The 26,188-nt window shown below is 42.4% G+C and overlaps 1 protein-coding gene across 1 annotated transcript; it reads left to right on the top strand.

The window, feature by feature from the left end:
* Positions 1 to 3,654: 3,654 nt before the first annotated feature.
* Positions 3,655 to 18,534, top strand: LOC145360411 (putative G-protein coupled receptor 139). The gene is made up of 2 exons (XM_080215608.1): positions 3,655 to 3,715; positions 17,621 to 18,534. Exons 1-2 carry the CDS (start codon positions 3,655 to 3,657, stop codon positions 18,532 to 18,534), a joined length of 975 nt encoding a protein of 324 aa, XP_080071734.1.
* The last annotated feature ends 7,654 nt before the right edge of the window (positions 18,535 to 26,188 follow it).

Raw genomic sequence — 26,188 nt, forward strand, 5'->3', positions numbered from 1 at the left:
AACAGAAAATTGAAAAAAAAGTTTGGCTAAAGTCAAATTAAAAGAAGGAAATAATTGGGTGCTGGCATTACCTGCCATTCTATTAAGACAAAGAGGTATTCCATCTCGAGGAACAGAATTAACCCGACTTGAACAGATGACAGGTAGAGCAATGCATCTCCCAGAAGATGTTATTACAGGAGGAAGAGGAGAGTTAATAAGTGGAAAAGAAGCAGTCTATCAATACATGAGAGGCTTAATAACCCGATTACATTCCTTTAAAAATAGTATCATTCAACAACAATATAAAGATTGGATGAAATTATGTGAGAAAAAAAATCCAAATTCACCAACTGCAGGATATAGGGTTATGGTACAATTAATGTCTGGCAAAAAAATAGATTAAGCACTAGATGGGAGGGGCCATTTGAAATAATCATTGCGGAAAACATGGTCCTAGATGGAGACACTGGACAGGGATAAAACCTTACCCAAAGGATTAAATTAGTAAAAAGAGTCTGGATAAATTTGTATGAAAATGTTTTAGATGTTTTAGTCTAATCAGATTGTATAGTAAAGCAATCTAGAAATGTTTAAATTTATGATTATTGATTCTAATTGCGAGGCCTATTGTGTGTTAAACTGCAGAATTGTATATACAGAAAAAACCATCCATTGAAGAAAGAATCCATCAGTGAATAACAAGCTAGAACAATCTTTGAGCAAGGAACAAAAACAGGGTGATTACAATAAGTGCATTATTGTTATTGACATAAACACAATTTGAGTAATAACAAATGGTTAAAAAGTATGATTATATTACGTCTTATTACATCAAGCACATTATCAGGAGTTTAACCAAAACACTTATCTGTATTGGGTGCACACTTATGCTAGAACAGCTGATGTATCTAAATGTTGGGTGTGAACTCAAATACCAATTAATGCGGGGAAGAAGTTTCCTTTGCAGAAATCCCTTTATGGCGGGAGGAATTAATAATATGGGATCAATTAACCTAATAGTTCAGGAAACCTAGAGGAAGGATAGTGGGATTGACAAAGGAGTGTGAAAGTGTAGATTTTTTACTTGAATAGATACCCACCTGTATTCAATACAGCCAAACAAGCACCCAATCTGATAACTGATACAAGATTAGAGGAACAAGGAATCTTATGCATCAAAATGATCAGGGATATTGGGATTAGTAAATTAAATCTACACATCAGGAGCAAGATTTGCTTCAGCCTGCCAGGGGATGATCACATGTGTAACATTCAATATACCCAACACTTAATGAATTTCTTTTTGGATTTGTGGTAACGAAGCTTACCCAGGGCTGCCCAAAGGTTGGGAAGGACTCTGTTACTTAGAACGTGTAGTTCCACAATTTTACCACAGTGATCAATTACCAGAGGAAACTATCAGATGTTGACGTACTGCAGTGGGCATAGATTATTTCTTTGGGATAATGGTACCAGGATGTTCACGTAAATGGAATTGGAAAATATTACTTATCTTAGAAAGGGAAGCTAATGACACAGCCGCTGCTTTATCAATGTGTGCAGTTGTGATACAGAATCGGATGGTGTTGGACTTCATTCTCGAAGTAAGAGGAGGAATGTGTACTTAGATTGGATCAAAATGCTGCACCTACATATCATTTATTTCAGAGAATAACCAATCTGGTAACTCATATTCGGAAGGAGGTCGAGAAGTTAGAAAAATCACAGCTATCCTCTCCGGAAAAATGGACAACAGGATCGGTCGGAATATTGGGAAAGAACATATTAATCAGAGCTACATCTCTTTTTGTTTATTTACTAATGATTATTGTGATTATAATGCTACTCAAATGTTCTTGTGCGACCACAAGCCAGACTATTACAAGAGGAACATCGAACAAGGTAGAAAAGGAAGAAATACCAACAATTTCAACTTCTTTAGATGTTCCAATGTATGATAATAAATACACGAGAGCATTCTTTTAAAACAAGAGGTGAGTGGGCAGACAGACGGACTTACGAGTTAAGAGTTACGAGTGGTGTGTCTCAGGGATCTGTTTTGGGGCCACTGCTGTTTGTAATTTTTATTAATGATCTGGATGAGGGTATAGTTGGGTGGATTAGTAAATTTGCTGATGATACCAAAGTCGGAGGTGTGGTAGATTGTGAGGAAGGGTGTCGTAGTTTGCAGGGTGACTTAGACAGGTTGCAGAGCTGGGCCGAGAGGTGGCGGATGGAGTTTAATGCGGAAAAGTGTGAGGTAATTCACTTTGGTAGGAATAACAGATGTGTCGAGTATAGGGCTAACAGGAGGACTCTGAATAGTGTGGATGAACAGAGGGATCTAGGTGTATGTGTACATAGATCCCTGAAAGTAGGGAATCAAGTAGATAAGGTTGTTAAGAAGGCATACAGTGTCTTGGCGTTTATTGGTAGGGGGATTGAATTTAGGAGTCGCAGCGTCATGTTGCAACTGTACACAACTCTGGTGCGGCCGCATTTGGAGTATTGTGTGCAGTTCTGGTCCCCACATTATAGGAAGGATGTGGAGGCTTTGGAGAGGGTGCAGAGGAGGTTTACCAGGATGTTGCCTGGTATGGAGGGGAGGTCATATGAGGAGAGACTAAGGGATTTGGGGTTGTTTTCGCTAGAAAGAAGGCGGCTAAGAGGGGATCTTATTGAAACATATAAGATGATTAGAGGTTTAGATAGGGTGGATAGTGATAGCCTTTTTCCTCGGATGGAGGAAGTTAGCACGAGGGGGCATGGCTTTAAAGTAAGGGGGGGTAGTTATAGGAAGGATGTCAGGGGTAGGTTCTTTACCCAGAGGGTGGTGAGGGATTGGAATGCCCTGCCTGCTGCAGTTGTAAATGCGCCTAGTTTGGGGGCGTTTAAGAGATCCGTGGATAGGTTTATGGATGAAAAGGGATTGGTTTAGGTTAGAGGGTCATTGTTTTTTAACTGGTCGGCGCAACATTGTGGGCCGAAGGGCCTGTTCTGCGCTGTAATGTTCTATGTTCTATGTTCATTCTTCTGATTGCAAGGCCACCTGGGGAGTCCAAACAGCTTTTGTCCAAATAGGACCTGTCAGCACTACAAGTCAGCGAGGTCCATGGTGTGTTAACTTTGAGGGTTCCCAGCCCAAACTACAGTGGATCTCTTAAAAATCACTCCAGCTGACTCTTCACCACAGAACAGGAACAAAGAGCCCTCGAGCACTGGTAGGTAGGGAGACGGATGGTCTATCGCCCGGCTCCTTCAACCCAGTGGACTCAGAGAGTCCAATCCAACTGACACCCGCCCATATGTGACAATTTGAACTCCAGCCTTGAACACAGAATAGGGAGGCACTTAGCCCAGCACATCACCTTGAAACATGTGGAGACCTTACAGCTGGGGAATACAGCAGCTAGGTTATATTAGTTAGTTAACTTAATCTGTGTTGTCCAGTTTTTGGATCATGGCAACTCATTCCAAAAATAAATACATTCTATTTCTGAATGGGGTGGCGTAATGTATTTTGCAAGAACTATGAATTCGCAATAATTGGAAACACGTTGCTACATTAATGTCCCAGAGGATATTAAGGACATAAATTACCATATTTTGCAATATGCTATTTAATACAGTGTGATTACCTGCAGCACGAAGTGTCACGTCACTTCATTCAACATGTTTCTACGAATCTTCAAGAAAATATTCTACCCAACACTTGCCGTCGTTGGTGTTCCTGGTAAGCGATTGTGGCCATTGAATATGTGTGCATTTGTTTGTGAACTGCTTCTGGATTCTTCTCTGTGTCAGATACGCTTAACGATAACCTAATGGACAAAGTAGAGCAGACCCATTAACAGTGATATCAGCTGATAAAATCAAGCATGCTAAATTATGTTTGTACCTTCGTTATGTTTCCACTACTGATAACAAACCTAGTTTATAACTCAGACGATCTCTGAAATACCAAGTGCTTACGGTTAGGAGAAGCTGGTGTCAGTTGAAATTGATGCAGTGAATGGATATGCTTGAGAGGAGCAACAACATAACGCTAAATGTGGAACACTAAACACAATGGGACCCAAATGCCAAATATCATACATAGCTGGCAGAATGTGTGTGAAGTTGAATATTTGGTGAATCACTAATAAAAGTGAAGTATCTGATACCAGTGATCATATTTTACAGTGACAATCAGTGTAGAATTCTATTGGTTTTGGATCACTAAAAAGAGTGAAATATCTGACACAGGTCAGACACGCATTTCTGGGAGTTTCTGCCTGTGTCTGACTGTACCTGATAAGGGCCACAAGCAGAATGGAATAATTGACAACATTGACTGGGTATTAGTATAAAAACCAGTAACCGTAGGATTTCATTAAATATGGATCAGAAACTGCACTGAAGCATCTAACACCAGTGATCATGTACTTATATGGTATCACTGTGGATAATTGGGTGTAAAGTGAGACAGCTCTACTCTAAAATACAATTTTCCGTGTAAACTGTGAGTGGTTCCAAAGTTGCAACAACCTGCCTCTGCGTTTTAGCAATGGGTTCAACTGACAGAGGTAAGTTTTACTGTTAGAGCATATAAAGCATCATTGAGACTATTAAATGAAATATCAAATTATGCCTCGCTTTTTTGTGAACTTCTCCCACAAACATATACATCAACTAAATGCTAACATTTAATCATCCAACAATATTTTTTAAAAATGCTCCAACCCGCATGGTATTTTTATCTCATTTCCATTCTTGTGGTCTGATTTGATTGGATTTCAAAGGGTCCTCTTCACCTGGTTTGCAGTGACTAGCTGTAGTGAAAGGAATTTATCATTGAAATGTTTACTATAGAGACATATCAATTCCTATTTAATGGCTTCAGGAATCTTGTTGGAATTTTCCTCTTTTCTCATTCAACCCTCAATTTGGATTTTCCAATTTGATCTTTGAATGAGCTTTCTTCATTCTGATTCCAGATATTTTCTGTAAATGTTGAAATTCATTCTGATTCCAGTGATGGGCCTGTGAAACACAACTCCTCACTATTCATGGAACTGATTAAATCTCATTGACCGTAAATTACTTTTTTCCCCTGTTATCTGTTCTGCTCCTTGTCCCCTCTGCACTTTTCTTTTTAAATTAGCCATGACAATGCTGTCTTCTGATATACCAAATGTCTCTATAAAATTAAATATTATGGTCTACAGTATCAACCTAATCTGTAATTTCTGAGATTTTGTCAAATAATTCATTGAAGTGTGGACTTTTTTAGGAGGTTGCATTGAGTAATGCTTGTCATAATCTGTGATTCCATTATTTTTCCCAAAACTCATTGTTTTAATGAGTCTAAAATTCTTCATACTTACACTATCTCCTGTTTGAAGTATAGCAACAACAGTTGCTGATCAGTCCTTTCATATTGTTATGATTATTATGACTGAACAAATAATAATAACCCTTTGCCTCTCTAATTGCTTTAATATCTTCGGATGAAATCCTCAACTGGAAGTTTCCCCTTGTTATCGATTAATTTGTCAACTTTCCACCTTCATCATACTTGAGTTATGGGTTGAATTGATTTTCTACTAGTTGGCTGTAGATTTCCTCCCCTCTGAATACTTTCTCCTTTTTCAAGCCATGAATGATCCTGAAATGGTTTATTCAGCAATGAAATCTCAAAATTTGTGTTACTCCATCATTCTGAGCTCAGAACTGTCCTCCAGATGTCCATTTCTATTTCTGTCATCTCTCTCTGTCTCTCTTTGCTGCAGACTCCTGTTAATCCGAGCTTTCAGTAAACTCACAAACGATGGGACGTGCCTCAAAGACACCATGAGGCCCTTTCCTCAACAGTTCCCTTCCATCATTTGCAGCTCAGATATTGCGAGGACAGATCCTCTCCTTTAGATTTATTCACTTTCAATTACCATCTGAACCTTTCCATCTCAAGCAACAACACTCTGGAAATGTGCATCCTTTCAGATTCCGCAATGAGAATTTGGTAGAGGGCCCCTACCTTCAGTATAACTATGTGTGGTCCACATGCAAACACAGGGATAATTTACTCTCAATTTCTCCCTCTGAAACTGTCTGTATGTGTGCTATCGATGTGGCCTTTAGGACAAACGCAGGTACACTAGCTATCTTGTGCAGCATTCAGTGAGCATTTGCTCTTCGAATCCTCACATTCTTGTTACTGCAATGTACTTATTTTGCTTTGAACTATATATATAACTACATTTGCCTTGAATTTGCACTCGACATTCTCTTTGCAATGTCCCTCTCTGACAATTCCCGTCCGGTAATCGATGCATCAAATTCCATTCAACATATTTGGGTGTCCACCTATGTAATAAAAAATCTTTCCAGCTCCCACAATGCTGTTCACCATAACACAATAAATTCCACATTCACACATATACCCCTGGGCCCTCCACCCCCAAAATCTTCCTGGAGAAATTCTGTCTCCGTATGCTCCAGTGCCTGTCCCATAATTTCCGACAAATGCTGCCTTTTAGCAAGTATTTCCACATAATTCCTGAGCCCAGATTCTTCTTGTTTTCAAACAGGTCCCTGTATCGTGTCTAAGCCAGCTTTCTTATTACTAGTTGCACCCCTTCTGGAGATGTTAATCATAATGTCACCTCATCCATTCCAGGCTACCAGACTCCACGTTCAACACAAACTTTCCACATTTCTTCCACCTTTTCCACCTTCAGTCACCACAAAACAAAAATGCTCCCAATCTCACACTTTGCCATCCTTGCCTCAGCCTTGGTCGTTTTCTGATTTTTAACGTTGTGTTAGATTTTAAGATATGATGTATTCATCAAACTAGCAACACACTTTAATGTAATCTCTCAGCATGTTCACAAGAATATCCATCATTTAAAGTAATCAATTAATTATAGGTTCTTCAAGGTTTGTATAATTTTGGTTCAAATCATCTCATTACTTCATCTATGGGCCAAGCTTATTTTGTTTTATTCATTCATGGTAAATGGATGTCATTGGTGACCAACATTTATTGCCCGTCCCTAATCGCCCTGCACATGGTTTGCCATGCCATTTCAGGGTGTAGCTAAGGGTCAACCACATTGCTGTGGCTCTGGAATCACATGTAGGCCAGACTGGTTAATAATGGCAGATTTCTTTCCCTAAACGACATCAATCAGGTGAGGTTTACTGACAATCAGTAATGTTTACACAGTCACAGTAGATTCTTAGTTCCAGATTTTTTTACTGAATTCAAATTCCACCATTTGCCATGGGGGGACATGAACCCAGGTCCCCAGAACATTCGTTAAGCTTCTGGTTTAATAGCCTAGTGATAATGTCTCTAGGCCGCCCTTCCTGAAATAGAATAGAAACAAATTTAATTTACGATGTATTGAGATGTTCAATTAGCAGCAGACATCTGTGGGAACGAGCAAGGCTCGCGGTTGGTATGTTGCCTCCCAGGTGCCAGGGTCCGCGATGTCTCCGGTCGAGTGTTCGAGATCCTTAAGGGGAAGGGGAACCAGCCCCAAGTCGTGGTTCACGTAGGCACCCATGACATGGGTAGGAAAAGGGACGGGGATATAAGGCAGAAATTCAGGGAGTTAGAGTGGAAGCTTAGGGCTAAAACACACAGAGTGGTTATCTCTGGTTTGTTACCTGTGCCGCGGGATAGCATGGAGAAGAATAGAGAGAGAGAACACTTGAACTCGTGGCTAAAGGGATGGTGCAGGAGGGAGGGGTTCAGATACTTGGACAATTGGGGCTCATTCTGGGGTAGGTGGGACCTCTACAAAAGGGATGGTCTGCACCTGAACCAGAGGGGTACTAATATCTTGGGGGGGGGAAATTTGCCAATTCTATTCGGGGGGGTTTAAACTGATTCAGAGGGGGGATGGGAACCTGAATTGTATCTCCAATGTACAGGAGGATGAGAATAGGGAGGTCATGGATAAGGTTTCTAGGTCACAGCAGTGTATTGGCAGGCGGGAGGGTGGTTTGAAGTGTGTATACTTTAATGCGAGGAGCATACGCAATAAGGTGGACGAATTTGCAGCCTGGATTGGTGCCTGGGACTTCGATGTTGGGGCCATTTCAGAGACATGAATAGAGCAGGGACAGGAATGGTTGTTGCAGGTTCTGGGGTTCAGTTGTTTCAGTCAGAGCAGAGAAGGTGGTAGAAGAGGGGGAGGCGTGGCATTGTTAGTCAAGGACAGTATTACGGTGGCAGAAAGGACGTTTGATGTGGACCTGTCTATTGAGGTAGTATGGGCTGAGATTAGAAACAGGAAAGGAGAGGTCACCCTGTTGGGAGTTTTTTATAAGCCTCCAAAAAGTTCCAGAGATGTAGAGGAAAGGATTGCAATGATGATCCTGGATAGGTGTGAAAGTAACAGGGTAGTTGTTATGGGGGACTTTAACTTTACAAATATCGATTGGAAAAGCTATAGTTCAAGCACGTTAGAGGGGTCAGTTTTTGTCCAATGTGTGCAGGAAGGTTTCCTGACACAGTATGTAGATAGGCCAACAAGAGGTGAGGCTACATTGGATTTGGTACTGGGTAATGAAGCAGACCAGGTGTTAGACTTGGAGGTAGATGAGCACTTTGGTGATAGTGACCACAATTCGGTAACGTTTACCTTAGTGATGGAAAGGGATAGGTATATACCGAAGGGCAGAAGTTATAGCTGGGGGAAAGGTAATTATGAGGCTATTAGGCGAGATTTAGGATACATAGGGTGGAGTAGGAAACTGCAGGGGCTGGGAACATCTGAAATGTGGAGCTTATTCAAGGAGCAGCTACTGCGAGTCCTTGATAAATATGTACCTGTCAGGCAGGGAGGAAGTGGTCGAGCGAGGGAACCGTGGTGTACTAAGGAAGTTGAATCTCTGGTGAAGAGGAAGAAGGAGGTTTATGTAAAGATGAGACGTGAAGGTTCAGTTACGGCACTGGAGAGTTATAAATTAGCCAGGAAGGAGCTAAAGAGAGTGTTAAGAAGAGCTAGAAGAGGACATGAGAAGACTTTGGCTGATAGGGTCAAGGAAAATCCTAAAGCTTCCTACAGGTATGTCAAGAATAAAAGATTGGCCAGGGCAAGATTAGGGCCAGTCAGAGACAGCAGTGGGAAGTTGTGCGTGGAGCCTGAAGAGATAAGAGAGGCACTGAATGAGTATTTTTTGTCAGTATTCACACAAGAAAAAGTCAGTGTAGTCGAGGAGAATACCGCGATACCAGGTAGTAGACTAGACGGGATTGAGGTACATAAGGAGGAGGTGTTGGCAATTCTTGAGAGTATGAAAATTGATAAGACCCCTGGGCCGGATGGGATTTACCCTAGGATTCTCTGGGAGGCTAGGGAGAAGATTGCAGAGCCTTTGGCTTTGATCTTCATGTCGTCATTAGCTACAGGTATAGTGCCGGAAGACAGGAGGATAGCAAATGTTGTCCCTTTGTTCAAGAAGGGGAGTAGAGACCATCCTGGGAATTATAGACCAGTGAGCCTTACTTCTGTTGTGGGCAAAGTTTTGGAAAGAATTATAAGGGATAGGATTTATAATCATCTAGAGGGAAATAAATTGATTAGGGATAGTCAACACTGTTTTGTGAAGGGTAGGTCGTGCCTCACAAACCTTATCGAGTTTTTTGAAAAGGTGACCAAAGAGGTGGATAAGGGTAAGGCAGTTGACGTGGTGAATATGGATTTTAGCAAAGCGTTTGATAAGGTTCCCCATGGTAGGCTACTGCAGAAAATGCAGATGCATGGGATTGAGGGTGATTTAGCAGTTTGGATCAGGAATTGGCGAGCTGATAGAAGACAGAGGGTGGTGGCTGATGGGAAATATTCAACCTGGAGTTCAGTTACAAGCGGTGTACCTCAAGGATCTGTTTTAGGGCCACTGCTGTTTGTCATTTTTATAAATGACCTAGATGAGGGTGTAGAAGGATGGGTTAGTAAATTTGGGGGCGACACTAAAGTTAGAGGAGTTGTAGACAGTGAGGATGGATGTTACAGTTTGCAGAGGGACATCGATAAGCTGCAGAGCTGGGCTGAGAGGTGGCAAATGGAGTTTAATGCGGAAAAGTGTGAGGTGATAGTCTTTGATAAGAGTAACAGGAGTACTGAATATAGGGCTAATGAAAGGACTCTTGGTAGTGTCAATGAGCAGAGAGATCTCGGGGTACATGTGCATAGCTCCCTGAAAGTTGGCACCCAGGTTGATAAGGTTGTTAAGAAGGCGTACGGTGTGTTAGCTTTTTTGAGACTTGGACAAGTCGCAGAGCTGGGCCGAGAGGTGGAGGATGGAGTTTAATGTGGAAAAGTGTGAGGTAATTCACTTTGGCAGGAATAACAGATGTGTTGAGTATAGGGCTAACGGTAGGACTCTGAATAGTGTGGATGAACAGAGGGATCTAGGTGTATGTGTAGATAGATCCCTGAAAGTTGGGAATCAAGTAGATAAGGTTGTTAGGAAGGCATACGGTGTCTTGGCGTTTATTGGTGGGGAGATTGAATTTAGGATCCGCAGCGTCATGTTGCAACTGTACAAAACTCTGGTGCGGCCGCAGTTGGAGTATTGTGTGCAGTTCTGGTCCCCACATTACAGGAAGGATGTGGAGGCTTTGGAGATGGTGCAGAGGAGGTTTACCAGGATGTTGCCTGGTATGGAGGGGAGGTCCTATGAGGAGAGACTGAGGGATTTGAGGTTGTTTTCATTAGAAAGAAGGCGGCTAAGAGGGGATCTTATTGAAACATATAAGATGATTAGAGGTTTAGATAGGGTGGACAGTGATAGCCTTTTTCCCCGGATGGAGAAAGCTAGCACGAGGGGGCATAGCTTTAAATTAAGGGGTGGTAGTTATAGGACGGATGTCAGAGGTAGGTTCTTTACCCAGAGGGTGGTGAGGGATTGGAATGCCCTGCCTGCTGCAGTTGTAAATGAGCCTAGTTTGGGGGCGTTTAAGAGATCCATGGATAGGTTTATGGATGGAAAGGGATTGGTTTAGGTTAGAGGATCATTGCTTTTTAATTGGTCGGCACAACATCGTGGGCCGAAGGGCCTGTTCTGCGCTGTAATGTTCTATGTTCTACGTTCTATTGGTAGAGAGATTGAATTTCGGAGCCGTGAGGTCATGTTGCAACTGTACAGAACTCTGGTGCGGCCGCACTTGGAGTGTTGCGTACAGTTCTGGTCGCCGCATTATAAGAAAGATGTGGAAGCATTGGAAAGGGTGCAGAGGAGGTTTACCAGGATGTTGCCTGGTATGGTGGGAAGGTCTTATAAGGAAAGGCTGAGGAACTTGAGGTTATTTTCATTGGTGAAAAGAAGGTTACGAGGTGACCTGATTGAGGCATACAAGATGATCAGAGGGTTAGATAGGGTGGACAGTGAGAGCCTTTTTCCTCGGATGGTGATGGCTAACACAAGGGGACATAGCTTTAAATTAAGGGGTGGTAATTATAGGATGGATGTCAGAGGTAGGTTCTTTACTCAGAGGGCAGTAAGGGCGTGGAATGCCCTGCCTGCAGCAGTTGTGGACTCGCCAACTTTAAAGGCATTCAAATGGTCAGTGGATAGGCATATGGATAACATTGGAATAGTTTAGGTTAGAGGGTCATTAGATTGGTTCCACTGGTCGGCGCAACATCGAGGGCCGAAGGGCCTGTACTGCGCTGGAATGTTCTATGTTCTATTTTCTTTTTCAGTTCAGCGTTAGGAGAAAATGTCAGATTTACTTGATCAGGTGATGGCAGTCAAAATGTTGCATAATGTTAAAGTGCAACCTGCCATTCATGCTACTGAATAATACAAATACTAAACAATACTGAAGTAATTCATGCAACCGTCATGAAATAAGTCTACTCGTCATCTTCCAGTGCAAGTACAGGAAATGTAAACATGTCCATTAATTTTCACATTTCCACATTCCAAAATGATAAGCTCGCATTCAAAGTAAAAACACGATGTTAATGAAGTTCATTAAATTATCCACAGCAACTATTGGGAGAATTCCATGCACAGATATTTTACCACTTTGCTGATATTCAGTTTGCAAACATTAAACTGTGTTTCCAGTCATTTGTTCCTTCAGTTCTGCAATCCACTGTAGTGTGAACGCTCTATCCTGGGCCTCCTGCACTCTGCGACTGAAGCTAAATTATGAACATCATTGGATTTCATTCCTGAACATCTGGTTGTTCATCTGTTAACTAGAATGATGGATACAACGTTCCTTCGTTGTTCCATGTTTACAGCCAAAAAAATTCCGATCGTCGTCCCTGGGCAAAAATCTTTCTGAGATGTATCCAAGAATGGTTCACACTCTTCTTCATCTACCCCCACCCACCATCCACCCAACCCCCCCCCCCGCTCCCCCACCCACCACTGAGTGAATGCTTGTAAAACCTTTCTGCACAAACCTTGGCTTTATTCTCTCTCCACGGATGCCCTTAAACCTGCTGAGTGTTTTTTTATTCCATAACTTTGGTTTTTTTCAGATTCGAATATCCACAGTATTTTCATCTTACTTTGTATTTGGGAATTCTTTATATGAATACACAAGCGCAGAGCAGCAGAAATCTAATTCAGGTCACTGTACTGCTCCACCATGCAGTAAGATCATGGTTGACCTGGTAGTAATGTAAAATCAATACTCCGCTTACTCTGATAAAGTTTCACATCCTTGCTCACTAAGAATAAAACAAAAAGCCAGATCTGTATTATAATCATGACAGCTTAATCCCATCCAGGCATCTACACTCACATTTCATCTGTCTGATAAACACCAGCCCATATATTCACGTGCGTGCACTGGAAGCTCTAACAATGTCTCAACATCCTGGAAAGCCAACTATTAAAGCAGACATCATTATTTTAGTCTCTCACTGGTTCTTCATTTCATGCCATTTCTCTCCTGAATTTCTGGCCTAGTGGTATTCTCAGTGAGCTAGTAATCCAGAGCGGCAGATAATGCTCCAAGGACCTGGGTCCTGGGTTCGAATCCCACCAAGGCAGATGGTGAACTCTTGGGACAGCACGGTGGCACAATGGTTAGCACTGCTGACTCAGAGGGCCAGGGTCCTGCCTTTGAATCCTGGTTTGGTAACTGTCTGTGTGCAGTTTGCATATCCTCCCCATGTCTGTGTCCATTTCCTCCACGTGGTCCAGTTTCATCCCACAGTCCAAAGGTATGTGGGTTAGGCGGATTGGCCATACTAGATTGCCCCTTTGTGGCAGGATGCTATCTAGGATAAATGCGTAGGGTTGTGATGATGGGGCTAGGTGGGGTTGTGGTCAGTGCAGACTCGATGGGCTGAATGGCCTCCCTCTGCACTATGGGATACCGATGATTCTATCTCCTGTCGGTTTATTTCACAATCTCCTCAGCAAAACTTCCCCCTGCAACATCATGAGCCGAAGGGCCTGTTCTGCGCTGTAATGTTCTATGTTCTATGTTCTATGAAACTCAGATCTAGATCTGTTCTGGTGCAATCTGTCTGAACAGCAGAACCACAGCTCCAGGAGATTCTGATAATAATCTAGACAACAGGATTTATCAGTTCCTGTTTCTACATTTCTCAGTTAGCTGTGGATTTTGTTTTTAGTGCAACAAGTCATCCCACCTTATACACATTTGAATGATCCCAATGTCGACAGCACCTTTTGGCTGTTCAGCTTCACACCTCCGTGCACTCTGCAGGTATTTTCTGACTTCCCTGATTCAGCTTGAAGAGAGGCAAAGCACCATTCAGAATTCACACATTTACTGCAGAAAGACAAACATAGTGAGACAAACTATCACTTTTCCTGTTCAAAATTTCATGATATATTCCAGATATATGGAGCAGCTGAATGACCCTTGGCCATTTCTGCCTTTCCCATGGGAAATATCATCTTAATCAGTAATTGTAACTGATTAACTACTTAGAGAGTGTGATGTACTCAACAGAATCCATCACTGAGTGACTTTAATTTTCTGACTACCTGGTAGGCATACATAACCTCTTGCCCTGCACATCCTGATCCATGAAGTGGACGATGCCTGTACAAGAGATATCTAACTAGGTCACAATGCCAACATTTTATTGGTAACCGCAGCAGCATCGCAGCACACACAACAATTGCAAGAGCACCAGGAGAACTTACACTGGTGCCAATGGCATGAGCTTAACCCGGATCAGCAACATGAGTAGCAGAAGGAGCACAGCCACCAGCAACAGGGCACAAACAGCAAGGGCACCAGCCGAACTAGCAGCAGCAGACCTGACGCCACTGACACTTGAACTATTTACAACAGCACCAGCTTTTCAGAGCCCCAACTCTTACTTTCAAATTGTTTTATCAGTTTGAGGCATATTTTTAAATGGCAATGTCCAATCATTCTGTAAAGCACAATGGATTTTATATGTGTGTTCATAACTACACTTCACACTTTACAAAGGGCAAAGATGAGTGGCTGCATACAAAGTGGCTTTGATTAGTGGGAAACTAAAGATTGGAAAAACTTTAAAGGCCAACAGAAAGCCACGAAAAAATATATAAAGAAAAGTAAGATGGATTGTGACAGTGAAGTAGCTCAGAATATAAAAACAGATAGCAAAGTTCCTACAAATATATAAAACAAAAGAGTGGCTAAAATAAACATTGGTCCTTTAGAGGATGAGAAGGGAGATGTAATAACTGGAAATGAAGAAATGGCTGAATTATTGAACAAGTATTTTGTGTAAAACTTTTCTGTGTAAACTTTGTGATATTTCACACTCAGATTTCCCTGCTGAGAAAACCTGTGTGAGTGCAAGTTGTGCTGTAGTGGTGTAGAAGACATGTAACTATACAACATCTGCATAACATGACGTGTTGAACAATGCATATTCCATTAATGCATTATGTGTGCTAGTTGCACTGTCTTTACACAGGAGGCGTATCCCATTCTTTTATCTTAAATTTCCTGGTTTTGTGGATGCATTCATAAGACTATCATATCATCAGTCATAGAAACAGAGATCGACCAATCGCCCAATCAGCCCACCGCATCTGCTCCGACAGCCAAAGAGATCAGAGCTGATATGAAAACATAATCCTCAATTCCACTTTTCCACCTGGCCTTCGTAACATTTGATCCTCTTTTTAATTTAAAAAATCTGTCTATTTCTGTCTTGAGCATACTTAATCCAATCTCTATTACCCTTTGTGGTCAATAATTCCTGAGTTTGACTAGACACGGAGTGAAGACATTCCGTGTTTGTATGTCTTAAATTTGTTGCCCCTTACTCTAAGGTTATACCCACCTGTTCCTAGACTATCTCATCTGGAGAAACACCTTGTGAGTACCTACGCTGTAAAACACTCTGAGAATTCTCTTTCTCTCAATCAGGTTCCCTTTCATTTTTCCAAGGTCCAATGGATACAGCCTCAACCCCTCTGCTTACAATTTCTCAATGTGGAGATGCCAGCGTTGGACAGGGGTAATAAACTGGTGTTGTGAGACTTCTTACTGTACAAATTTCTCTCCATTCCTAGCATTAATCTAATGAGCCTTCATATGATTGGAGGCAGTGCCGCTGTATATTTTCCTGGTGTAATCTAGCTAGCACCTTGTATAATTTTAGCAAGACTTTCCCATTGTTTCACTCTATTCCATTTGAAATAATACAATTGTCCTTCACAATTATCGGCTGTGTACACATGCTAGCTTTGAGTGAATTATTCACAAGGACACCAAACACCTTCTGTGCTGTATCTTTTGGCAGCCTTTTCCAGCTATACTATTCAGCTTCATTATTTTTCCGATCAGGATGCATGACTTCACATTTTCTGACAGTTTATCTCATATTCACTTGTCTATCGGCATACGTGGAATATTTGTAAAATTCTGAACTCTTTATTTCCAACTTTTTTTGAGTCATTTACAAACTTGAAAATGTAACATTCAGGTCCATCCTCCAAGTGAGCGTACGTATTGCAAACACTTATGGTCACTACACAGATCCCCATGGAGCAGCACTAGTTACAAGATGACAGACTGAAAACGTCCCTCGAACACAAACGCTCGGTCTTTTATTGGTCAGCCAAGCCTTTCTCCATGCTAAACCCAGCAACATGTGCTCCTTGCTTATTAAGTAGTGTGCTGTACGTTATGAACCTATTGTTTTTATTGGAAATCCAAAGATATAGCAATTATTGATTCCTCTTTATCTATTCTTTCAGAACCCCCTCAGAAAAGTTGAAAGCCATGATTTAGCCTTGGTGAAGTGTTGTTGATTCGTATGCCTGTGTTTGCTTTATAGTGAATGCATTGGTGTTAATTTCATTTTTGGTTTTCAACTGAAAAACACACACATATCTATTTGTTCTGTCTGGAATAGGGATGGAGAATACTCAATACTGCTCTAATTCTGAGAATGCACTGTTCCTCAGAGTGTGGGTGGAATTACTTACCCTGGGAAATATTTGATTTGGCAAGTTATCTTATATCCATACGTGAATCTGGATCTAAAAGTTGAATGTTCTTTGTGATGCTCACATTCCTGGATTGGATACAATCTTCTGCTGTGCATATCTAACCAAGCCCTGATCTCTATGTGTCCGAAACTAGAACAGAAGACATCATGGGAGATAGTACAAAGTACCATGTGTCTAATTCTACACCTACGGATTGGGTTAAAAAAAACATTCTGAGGGTGGCAACCTGGAGGTGGTCTATTCATGGGCATTATGTGCCATTAGAGTGATCCAACAAGGCATGGGTTTATTACTGAGTAGAATGTGCCTAGGCAGTCTCTGCGTTTGCATCTCGTACTTCCTTATCTTCACTATCACTGTAAACGATCTGGCCACAAGAAGCAGGGGAGAATTCTTTGAGAATGCAATAACCGTCTGTTGGTTGCAAGTGCTGAGGAGTTAGTCCAAGTTGGTATCAATTCAGGGTATTTATTGGGAGGATGTGTGGCTTAGCTGATGCCAATCCTAGGTGTTGCCCGGTACACTTTGGTGTCCAATATCAAAATGTGAGTTGTCATATGTTAACTCAGTCAAAAACATTAAATCAAATTCCAAACTCATCGAAACATTTGAATTATCAACCAGCCTCCTCCTGTTAGCCTTACTTCTGCACCAACTATTTTAAACAGTGTTTGGTGTGGAATGGAGCTAAGTGGATAGAGTCCTTGTAGAGATTTTAAAATATTAAATTCTGATGAAGGCTTAATCCATAAAATGAAATCATAGAAATCCTACAGTACAGAAAGAGGCCATTCAGCCCATCAAGTCTGTACTGACCACAAACCCACCCAGGCCCTACCCCCATATCCTTATATATATTTTACCCACTAATGCCTCTAACCTGCGCATCTCAGGACACTCAGGGGCAATTTTAGCATGGCCAATCAACCTAACCCGCACATCTTTGGACTGTGGGAGGAAACCAGAGCACCCGGAGGAAACCCACGCAGACACGAGGAGAATGTGCAAACTCCCAAGCCAAGAATCGAACCCAAGTCCCTGGGGCTGTGAAGCAGCAGTGCTGACCACTGTGCTACCACGCCACCCCAATGTTTAGTGCGAAACTGCTTTCCTTAGTGCCTGAACCAGAATGCATCATTAGTAATACTGAACATTGTTTTCTCCCGTCTCTGTTTTACAGTTAATTTACTGGCTATTCTGGTCCTGTCCCGGAATAAATGTGGCCTCTCCATCTGTACAACTCACTACTTGCTCGCGATGGCAACAGCTGATCTACTCGTCATTATTATTGTGGTTATACTGACCACCATCAATGAATATTATTTTCCTATTAGTTTCCTGTACATCACACCTGTGTGTAGTATCAAATCTGTCATGATGGGTGCAGCCACAGATTGTTCCGTCTGGTTCACTGTAACATTTTCTTTCGATCGATTTGTGGCCATTCGTTGTCAGAAGTTGAAAACAAAATATTGCACTGGCAAAACTGCGACAGTGATTCTTGCACTGACTGGCATTCTGCTCATTTTAAAAAACATTCCTTTCTACTTTACAAAGGACCCTATATTTGTATTCAGAAATGTGCCGTGGGGCTGTCAAACAAAGCTAAGCACTTTCACTGACCCCATTTGGGTTGGATTTCAATGGTTTGATAAGGTTGTGACTCCATTGCTCCCGTTTGGTTTAATTCTACTGATTAATGCTCTGACAGTCAGGCATATTTTAATAACAAGTAGAGTCCGTAAGGGACTGATGGCTCAGCGTAAGAATGGAAATAACAGTGATCCGGAAATGGAGAGCAGAAGGAAGTCTATAATTTTACTCTTCACTATATCTGGAACCTTCATTCTCCTTTGGTCGCTCAATGTTGTAAAATTTATATATGTTAAGGTCATAGGATTACTTTCCATTACTGATTCTGTATATATATTACAAGATGTAGGAGGTACGATGCTCAATTTAAATTGCTGCACAAACACACTTATTTATGTGGTCACCCTTTCCAAGTTCAGAGAGCAAATGAATTTGGTGTTGACATATCCTCTCAAAGCAATTGTACAGAGACTCAGCAAAATGGGAAAATTCTCCCGATGACTGATGGTTGACTCAGTGGATGAGCATCTTCAGACACTCACGATGATCCACTTTTGACAAGAGATAAGCTTTTTCCCATCACTGTGATAAACTTCATTCAAATATGTTCATCCAGTGTCTAACATGTAACGTCAACAAACCAGGGAACAAGAGAACGTGACCTGCCAATTTATGAGTCAATCACACATTCTGAGCAAATCAGTTGTCACATTCACAGCCTATTAACCATGCAGCTCTTCTACAATTGACCGACTCAGTGGAACTTGTCCAATGTATAAGAGGCGTCTGTGTGGAGGAAATGCAGTTTTAGGCCTTTCATTTAGGCTGATTAATACATCTGACTTACGTTCTAATAATTCCTGACTTACAGTCCTGTTAGCCAATTAGTGAACATGGTAAGAAGTCTCAAAAGAACCCAAGATTCTGATTGAGGCCTTCGTTTGTGTCAAGGGCATTCAGCCTCGGATCTTCAGGTAAGCCTCCTCCAAGGCAGCCTTCAAGACACACGATACTTCTGAATCGCCGAGCAGAAACTTATGGCCAGTTCTGCGTGCATGAGGACGGCCTCAGCTGGGATCTTGGATTCACGTCACACAACATGAAACCCCCACCATTTGGCCTGGGCTTGCAAAATCCAACTAACTGTCCTGGCTTGAGAACATTTGCACCTCTTTAACTGTGATTATCCCTCTCTCCACTCGCATTGTCTATAGCTGTAGCGACCTGATTACCTGGAAAGACTTGCATTCAAACTATTATCTTGCATTTGAGTATCCGTCTATATACACCATGCTTGTGAACCCACCTCTACACTCATCTGATGAAGGAACCGCACTCCGAAAGCTCGTGATTCCAAATAAACCTGGTGTTGTGAAAGTTCTTACTGTCCCCACCTTACTTCAACACTGGCTCCTCCACATCATGGCCCATTAGTGAAAGTCTTTATGATGTAGTTAATTGGTAAGTCAAGATGAGGCAATGTGATTCATTGCCCGCCATGGCACTGACAATATAAAGAGAGAGCTCGAATTTTCTGACATTTGTAAGCAGTTGAGATCCACAGCATTTGTCTTTCATGAGTTTGTAATAATCATTCATAATCTGGGACCTGCCAAATGTGCTCCAGCTGGATATGTGGCTGCAATAATGAGATAGCAGTACATGCTGTGAACTTTCAGTGGAAGGGAGTAAGGTAGGATATTGTAAAGACCATGAAAAGGTTAATAGTCACACAAGTTTAAAAATCACACAAACTATGGTGGGAAATACTGCAGGTCTTGACTGAAGCAGACCCAGATAAGAGTCAAGGACTATTCCCAATTACAATAGAGGCTTTAATCAAGCAGTCTGCAAACACAAAAATAATTGAATGCTATGCAGCTGCAGCTCATATATCCATTATTGCAAGGAACAAGATAAATTGCAGGACATTGTAAGTCGATATTCAATTAGGCAGACATAATGAGTGAGATTCTCTGACCTCCAGCCACATGTTTCCTGCTGGTGGGAGTGACGCACTGTTTTCTAGCTGTGAGTTTCTCTGGTCCTGCAACTGTCAACAGGAAGGCCCATTGACGTCACCCCCTGCCAGCTGGAAACTCAGGGCCCAGGATGCGCTGCTGGGAGGATCGGGAAATCCTGCTTGTGTGGACAGCCGCAGAATTATGGCCACAGTTATCATTGATTGATAATATTGAGAGCAATAAGGTCAATAAGGTAATGTGCCTCGGGTACACATTATAAAATGTTGAAGAAAAGGTTAAGGCCATAAAAGGGGCTCTGACTTCAAGGAACACAACAAAGATGAAGTCTTTCCCGTGTCTCAAAAAAATTATTTGGAACATCCGTAACGAACTTGGCGAAATTGCTGACCCCCATTTAAATACAGTTAACAAGAAAATCAAAAATGTTCATGGCAAATGTTACAAGAGAACGCACTTGCAAACGCCAATCATTGTCAATCAATATACAATATCATTATGACTTCTCACAACTCATTATAACCTGCGACACCACCCCCAATGGGATAACAGAGGCATTATCACACCATTTGGACAATGGCCAGACATCCAATCCTCGCGAATCTCAAACCTGATGGATGCACAGTGGAAGCATGCCCATATCAAATGATGGTTTGCCATAGTGTTTACATTGATTACGTTCCACCAGTATGACCACAGTTGGCATTTCACCATAATAACCTAACACAAACAAACCTCTGTCTGGACTCCTCAAGGAAGACAAGGTGATTTCTCCCCTCGCAGTAGCCCATTTCCAATGCAGGGCACTGCTATTAGGTGCTTATTAATTTAACGTAGAATATCGTCCAGAGAGGCATATATCCAACATGGATGCCTTAAGATTCCTGCCCCTACCCACCAACCTCCCTTCTCCTCCAAATACGGATTAAGTCATCATCCTTCTAAACTGAATGGAAACGTTGCCCGCAGTTACCAAGCAAAACCAGGCATGGACCCAAAATGACACTTCAGGAGTGAAATTCAGCTATGTCTCCTAAGCATTGGACCACAAGGCTGTCGAACAGAGTATTTTATACCTTATATCTCTAAATATCAGGAATTCAGTGTAGAAAATGGCACTAACTTGTGGGAGCCTGGGTGGCTTCTCGCCTTCAGGCTAGCGATATAAACTTCAAGAATTGCATAATGGCCAATGCGTGTAGGGATCAATGTAAACGCTTTAGGCTTGGCATGGTTAGTAATATTGTACGCCTGGTAACGTGGTGCAAACCTCTCAGGAAAACTCAAAGATCCCAACAGTAGCCTCTTTGCACCCTTGAGAATGGCATGGAGACCTGGGCGTGAGCACATGCAGACTTTACACAGCCATTTATGGACTCCATGTTTCTAATGCTTATTGACACCCATTCAAAATGGACCAACATGCATCAGGTGGCCTCTACTACCTTTTGCAATGGCATAGACAAAAAGTCCAACGGTATTGTAGAATGTGTGATATACCAAAGACTCTTGTGATGGACGACAGGCCCCATTTACCAGCAGGGTGATACCAAGACCTTCATGAGTACAAATGAATTAAGGCATATCCACATGACATGCTGCCACCCATTCTCAAACAGCCTAGTTGACCAGATGGATTGCAAAATTGCATGAAGAAACAAACTATAGTTTCTTGAAAAACGGTGCACTCATGTTCCCTTATTTTCTGTAGCGCTGCCCCACAGATAACAATGGAGATAGCCCCAGCACAGCTATTTATGGACCAGCGCCTTCAGATAAAGTTTACCCTGATGTCCCCAAATTTGGCCAGCTACAAGACACCCTAATAAGGGGTCAGAGACTGGATGAAGACTTCAAACCAGGAGAAATGGTGCATGTGAGAAATTTCAGTGATGGCTTTCCATGGATGCCGAGTGCAATTCTTGAAGAAACAGGACTGGTGTCTAATGATCTGAAAAACAGGGAGAAGGTCTTCAATAAGCATGCAGATAATCTCCGACACAGGTAACTGTCCACAGCGGTAACTGTTTCTGTGGATGTTGTGGTATCCTTCAGACTAGCTTGTGGATGGGAAAAACCACCTTCAAAAACTCATGAGCAAACCATCTGCTTGATGAAGATTTTGGCTTGGACCTGAGCAGAGGCGGTGGGCACACAGTCAAAGGTGAGTGTCCTCTTTGTTACTCTTTGTGAAAGAGGAGTTTGCCTGTCTGCTACATTCATGCCCCCAACCAAACCCCTAAAAGCAATGGGACTGAGACAACAAGCAAAGAGATGGACAATGTCCCATCATTATGGGAGTGAGGTGGGATCCTTGGACAGGTGGAGTGATGATGTCATTTCCTCCCCCTCATGGGGAATCACTGATTGACCTCCCTGTGTGGTTCAATGATTATGAGTTCCCTGAATAACATTTAGTGTCTATCCCAGCTGGAGTTCCTTACTTGATTCTTTTATAAGCAGACCCAGGACTGAACCGACTGAACTGCAGTTTGAGGCAGTGAATAGCATGTGCCCACTCCGGTAGAAGTTTTAATTTGCATTCTGAATCCCTTTCAAGCCGGGTTTCTGTGTTATCACAGAGCTAAGAAGGTTTAGAACAAAACTGTCCATGTTTTCTCCACAGCACAGGTAGCATAGCTAGAGGTATCATACATAAATACAGTGTTGCTCGTGTATATACAAACTATCTCAGTGCATGAACCTTAATTACACAATAACTGCATATTTACACCCGAAATGCACGCATTAAAGAAAACCCTTACGGCAGGGACCCTGTACAGAATTCTCAGTGAAGAAACTTTGATGGTTGCATTCCCAGGCAAGAAATGGTGAGGAGATGAAGTGTTCCAGCGGGAAGCACTAACAATCGAAACCCATGAATCAAGACATCCTCTGAATGTTTCAGCCGGAGATGGAGGGAACCTGCCCGGAAAAAGCCGCATTGTTTCCATGATGCAAAATGCCATCAACAAGAAATGAAAGGGCAGCCTGGGGGGGTGGAACTTTTCTGTTCCGCCCACCACAGAAATCGTCGCAGGCAGGAAATGGACCACTCAGAGATCAGTTGACTGGATGGGGATATCCTGGCTTTGGAACGAGTTTATTCAATTTTCGATCAGACAGACGGACATAAACTAGATTTGAAATGGTAATGAATACTGAGAGATCAGAAAGAAGGAAATCAATCGACTTGTGGGAGCAGTGGGTGACCAGAGTCCAAAAAAGACACAGGGTCTCCGAGGGGAGTAACAATACTACCTCAGTGGCAGAATCAACTTGATGCCATTATCAAGTAATAGTGAATGAAGTCGAACCAAATACTTAAAATAACTTTTGGTAGACACAAACCTGTGAATGTAAAACAGGACAAGCGAACAATAGACCAGTTAATAGAATATCAGTTTTTCAAAAAAAAGGCCATAAGCTTGATTGAAAAGCATCTCAGAGTGTAAAACATAACAAAGACTAGTTACCACATATTCCCAGAGTATGTGCTTTACTAAATTTCCTAAATGTATTTAGTCCTTGAACCACAATCAGAACTTTTAGGCTACATTAGTATGGTAGATCAAAGTGCTCTGATTCCTTATAGGCCTCGTTACAGCATTACACAGTCATGACTCTGGTCAGAGCAAGTGAACATTTGTGACAAGCAACAGACTAGACAGAAATTTGGCCATGCAAAGGAGAAACCATGGTGTAGCTTTAAATAAATGTACTCGGATTGGGGAAGGTGTTCAAGAAGGATTGATGTTGGAGTAATTGTTCTTCACTGTTCCCACCAAGAACATGAACTTGGGAAACAGGAAGATAATTTCAAAATTTACAGACAAATGTAATTTCCAACAGAATAATGTAGATCGGAATTAACAGTAAAAAGGACAAGGTAAATGAGGAATTAATTTTAGGAATAATTGATTATATTATTGGTCATATGTTATAAACTTTATATGAAAAATTAATGCTGAATGTAGTTTTTTTTTCTTGGGTCCCTGACCCTATAAATTAGAGCAGAGGGGATACCCGATCCTCTACACTGGTAGAGAATCCTACCCTCCCACCTCCTCTAACCTAATTATAAGTGTGTGGGAAGTTTTTTTTTTGGTTTTTTTTCTACTGGTAATTGTTTCAGGGATGGCAGTTCAGGCAGTAAGCTGCATCTCATGTGGGATGTATGTGGTGAGGGACTCCAGTAGTGTTTCTGGTGATTTTACTTGTAGGAAGTGTGTTCGATTGCAGCTTCTGGAGGAGCGTGTAAAGGAGCTGGAGGTGGAATTAGAGGAACTCCGCATAATTCGGGAGGCGGAAGCGGACATCGACAGGAGTTATAAGGAGATAGTCACTCCTAGAAATGAGTCTTGGGTAAATGCCAGAAAGAGGGGAAAGAAGCAATTGGGGGGACAATCCCCTGGGGCTGTTCCCCTCCAAAATAGGTTTTCAGTCCTGGAGGCTACAGTTGAGGAGGAATCAACTGGGGATAGCCAAAGGGAGCAGGTCTCTGGGGGTGAGCCTAGTGTGAAAGCTCAGGTGGTTAGGGGATGTAAAAGATTGGTCCTCGTGATTGGGGACTCCCCGGTTAGAGGGACGGATAGGAGAGTCGGAAGTAATGGGAGGGACTCAGGGCTGGTGTGTTGCCTACCAGGGGCTGGGGTCCGGGATGTATCGGAAAGGGTATTCAGGACTCTTAGGGGAGAGGGAGATCAACCCCAAGTTATAGTTCATGTGGGGACGCATGACATAGGGAGGTTAAGGGAAGGGGATATTAGCCAGAGATTTATGGAGTTGGAGTGGAAACTAAAGGCCAAGTCAGAAAGAGTGGTTATCTCCGGACTCTTGCCTGTGCCACGGGATAGTTTAGAGAGGAATAGGGAGAGGGAAAGTTTGAACTCGTGGCTGAGGGGATGGTGCAGGAGGGAGGGGTTCAGGTACTTGAGCAATTGGGGCTTATTTTGGGGAAGGTGGGACCTTTATAAGAGTGATGGTCTACACCTGAATCAGAGGGGAACCAATATCCTGGGGGGTAAATTTGCTAAGGCTATGCAGGGAGGTTTAAACTGATTCGGGGGGGGGGGTGGGATCCTGAGTAGAGGGGGTGAAAGTGAGGGGGGCATAGATGGGGACTGCAATGCATGGCATCGTGGGGGTGGGGCGGAGCAGGGTTTGAAATACTTTAAAAAAATACTTTGAAATACAGGGTTTGTATACTTTAATGCGAGGAGTATTCGCAATAAGGTGGATGAACTTGCAGCGTGGATCAGTACCTGGGACTTTGATGTTGTGGCCATTTCAGAGACATGGATAGAGCAGGGTCAGGAATGGTTGTTGCAGGTTCCGGGGTTCAAATGCTTTAGTCGGAGTAGAGAAGGAGGTAGAAGGGGGGGAGGGGTAACATTATTAGTCAAGGACTGTGTCACAGTGTCAGAGAGGAAGTTTGATGAGGACTTGTCTGTTGAGGTAGTATGGGCGGAGACTAGAAATAGGAGAGGAGAGGTCACCCTGTTGGGAGTCTTTTACAGACCTCCTGAAAGTTCTAGAGAGGTTGAGGAAAGGATTGCGGAGACGATCCTGGTTAGGAGTGAAAGTAATAGGGTAATTGTTATGGGGGACTTTAACTTTACTAATATTGATTGGAATTGCTATAGCTCTAGCTCGTTAGAGGGGGCAGTTTTTGTACAAAGTGTGCAGGAAGGTTTTTTGACTCAGTATGTTGATAAGCCAACTCGACGTGAGGCTATATTGGATTTGGTGCTGGGAAATGAGCCAGACCAGGTGCTGGACTTGGAAGTTGGGGTGCATTTTGGTGATAGTGACCACAATTTGGTTACGTTCACCTTAGTGATGGAAAGGGATAGGCATGAACCTCGGGTCAGTAGTTTTAGCTGGGGGAAGGGTAATTATGAGGCTATTAGGAGACAATTAGGAAGCATAGGTTGGACTAGGAGATTACAGGGACTGGGAACGTCCGAAATGTGGAGTTTTTTCAAGGAGCAGCTACTGCGAGTCCGTGATGTGTATGTCCCTGTCAGGCAAGGAGGAATTGGTAGAGCTAGGGAACTGTGGTGCACTAAAAAAGTTGATTCGTTGGTTAGGAAGAAAAAGGAGGCTTATGTCCGGATGAGACTTGAGGGCTCAGGTAGTGCACTAGAAAGCTTTAGATTGGCTAGGAGGGA

This window comes from Carcharhinus amblyrhynchos, chromosome 31 (assembly GCF_965287045.1).
Source record: "Carcharhinus amblyrhynchos chromosome 31, sCarAmb.v2.hapA, whole genome shotgun sequence".
Lineage (NCBI taxonomy): Eukaryota > Metazoa > Chordata > Chondrichthyes > Carcharhiniformes > Carcharhinidae > Carcharhinus > Carcharhinus amblyrhynchos.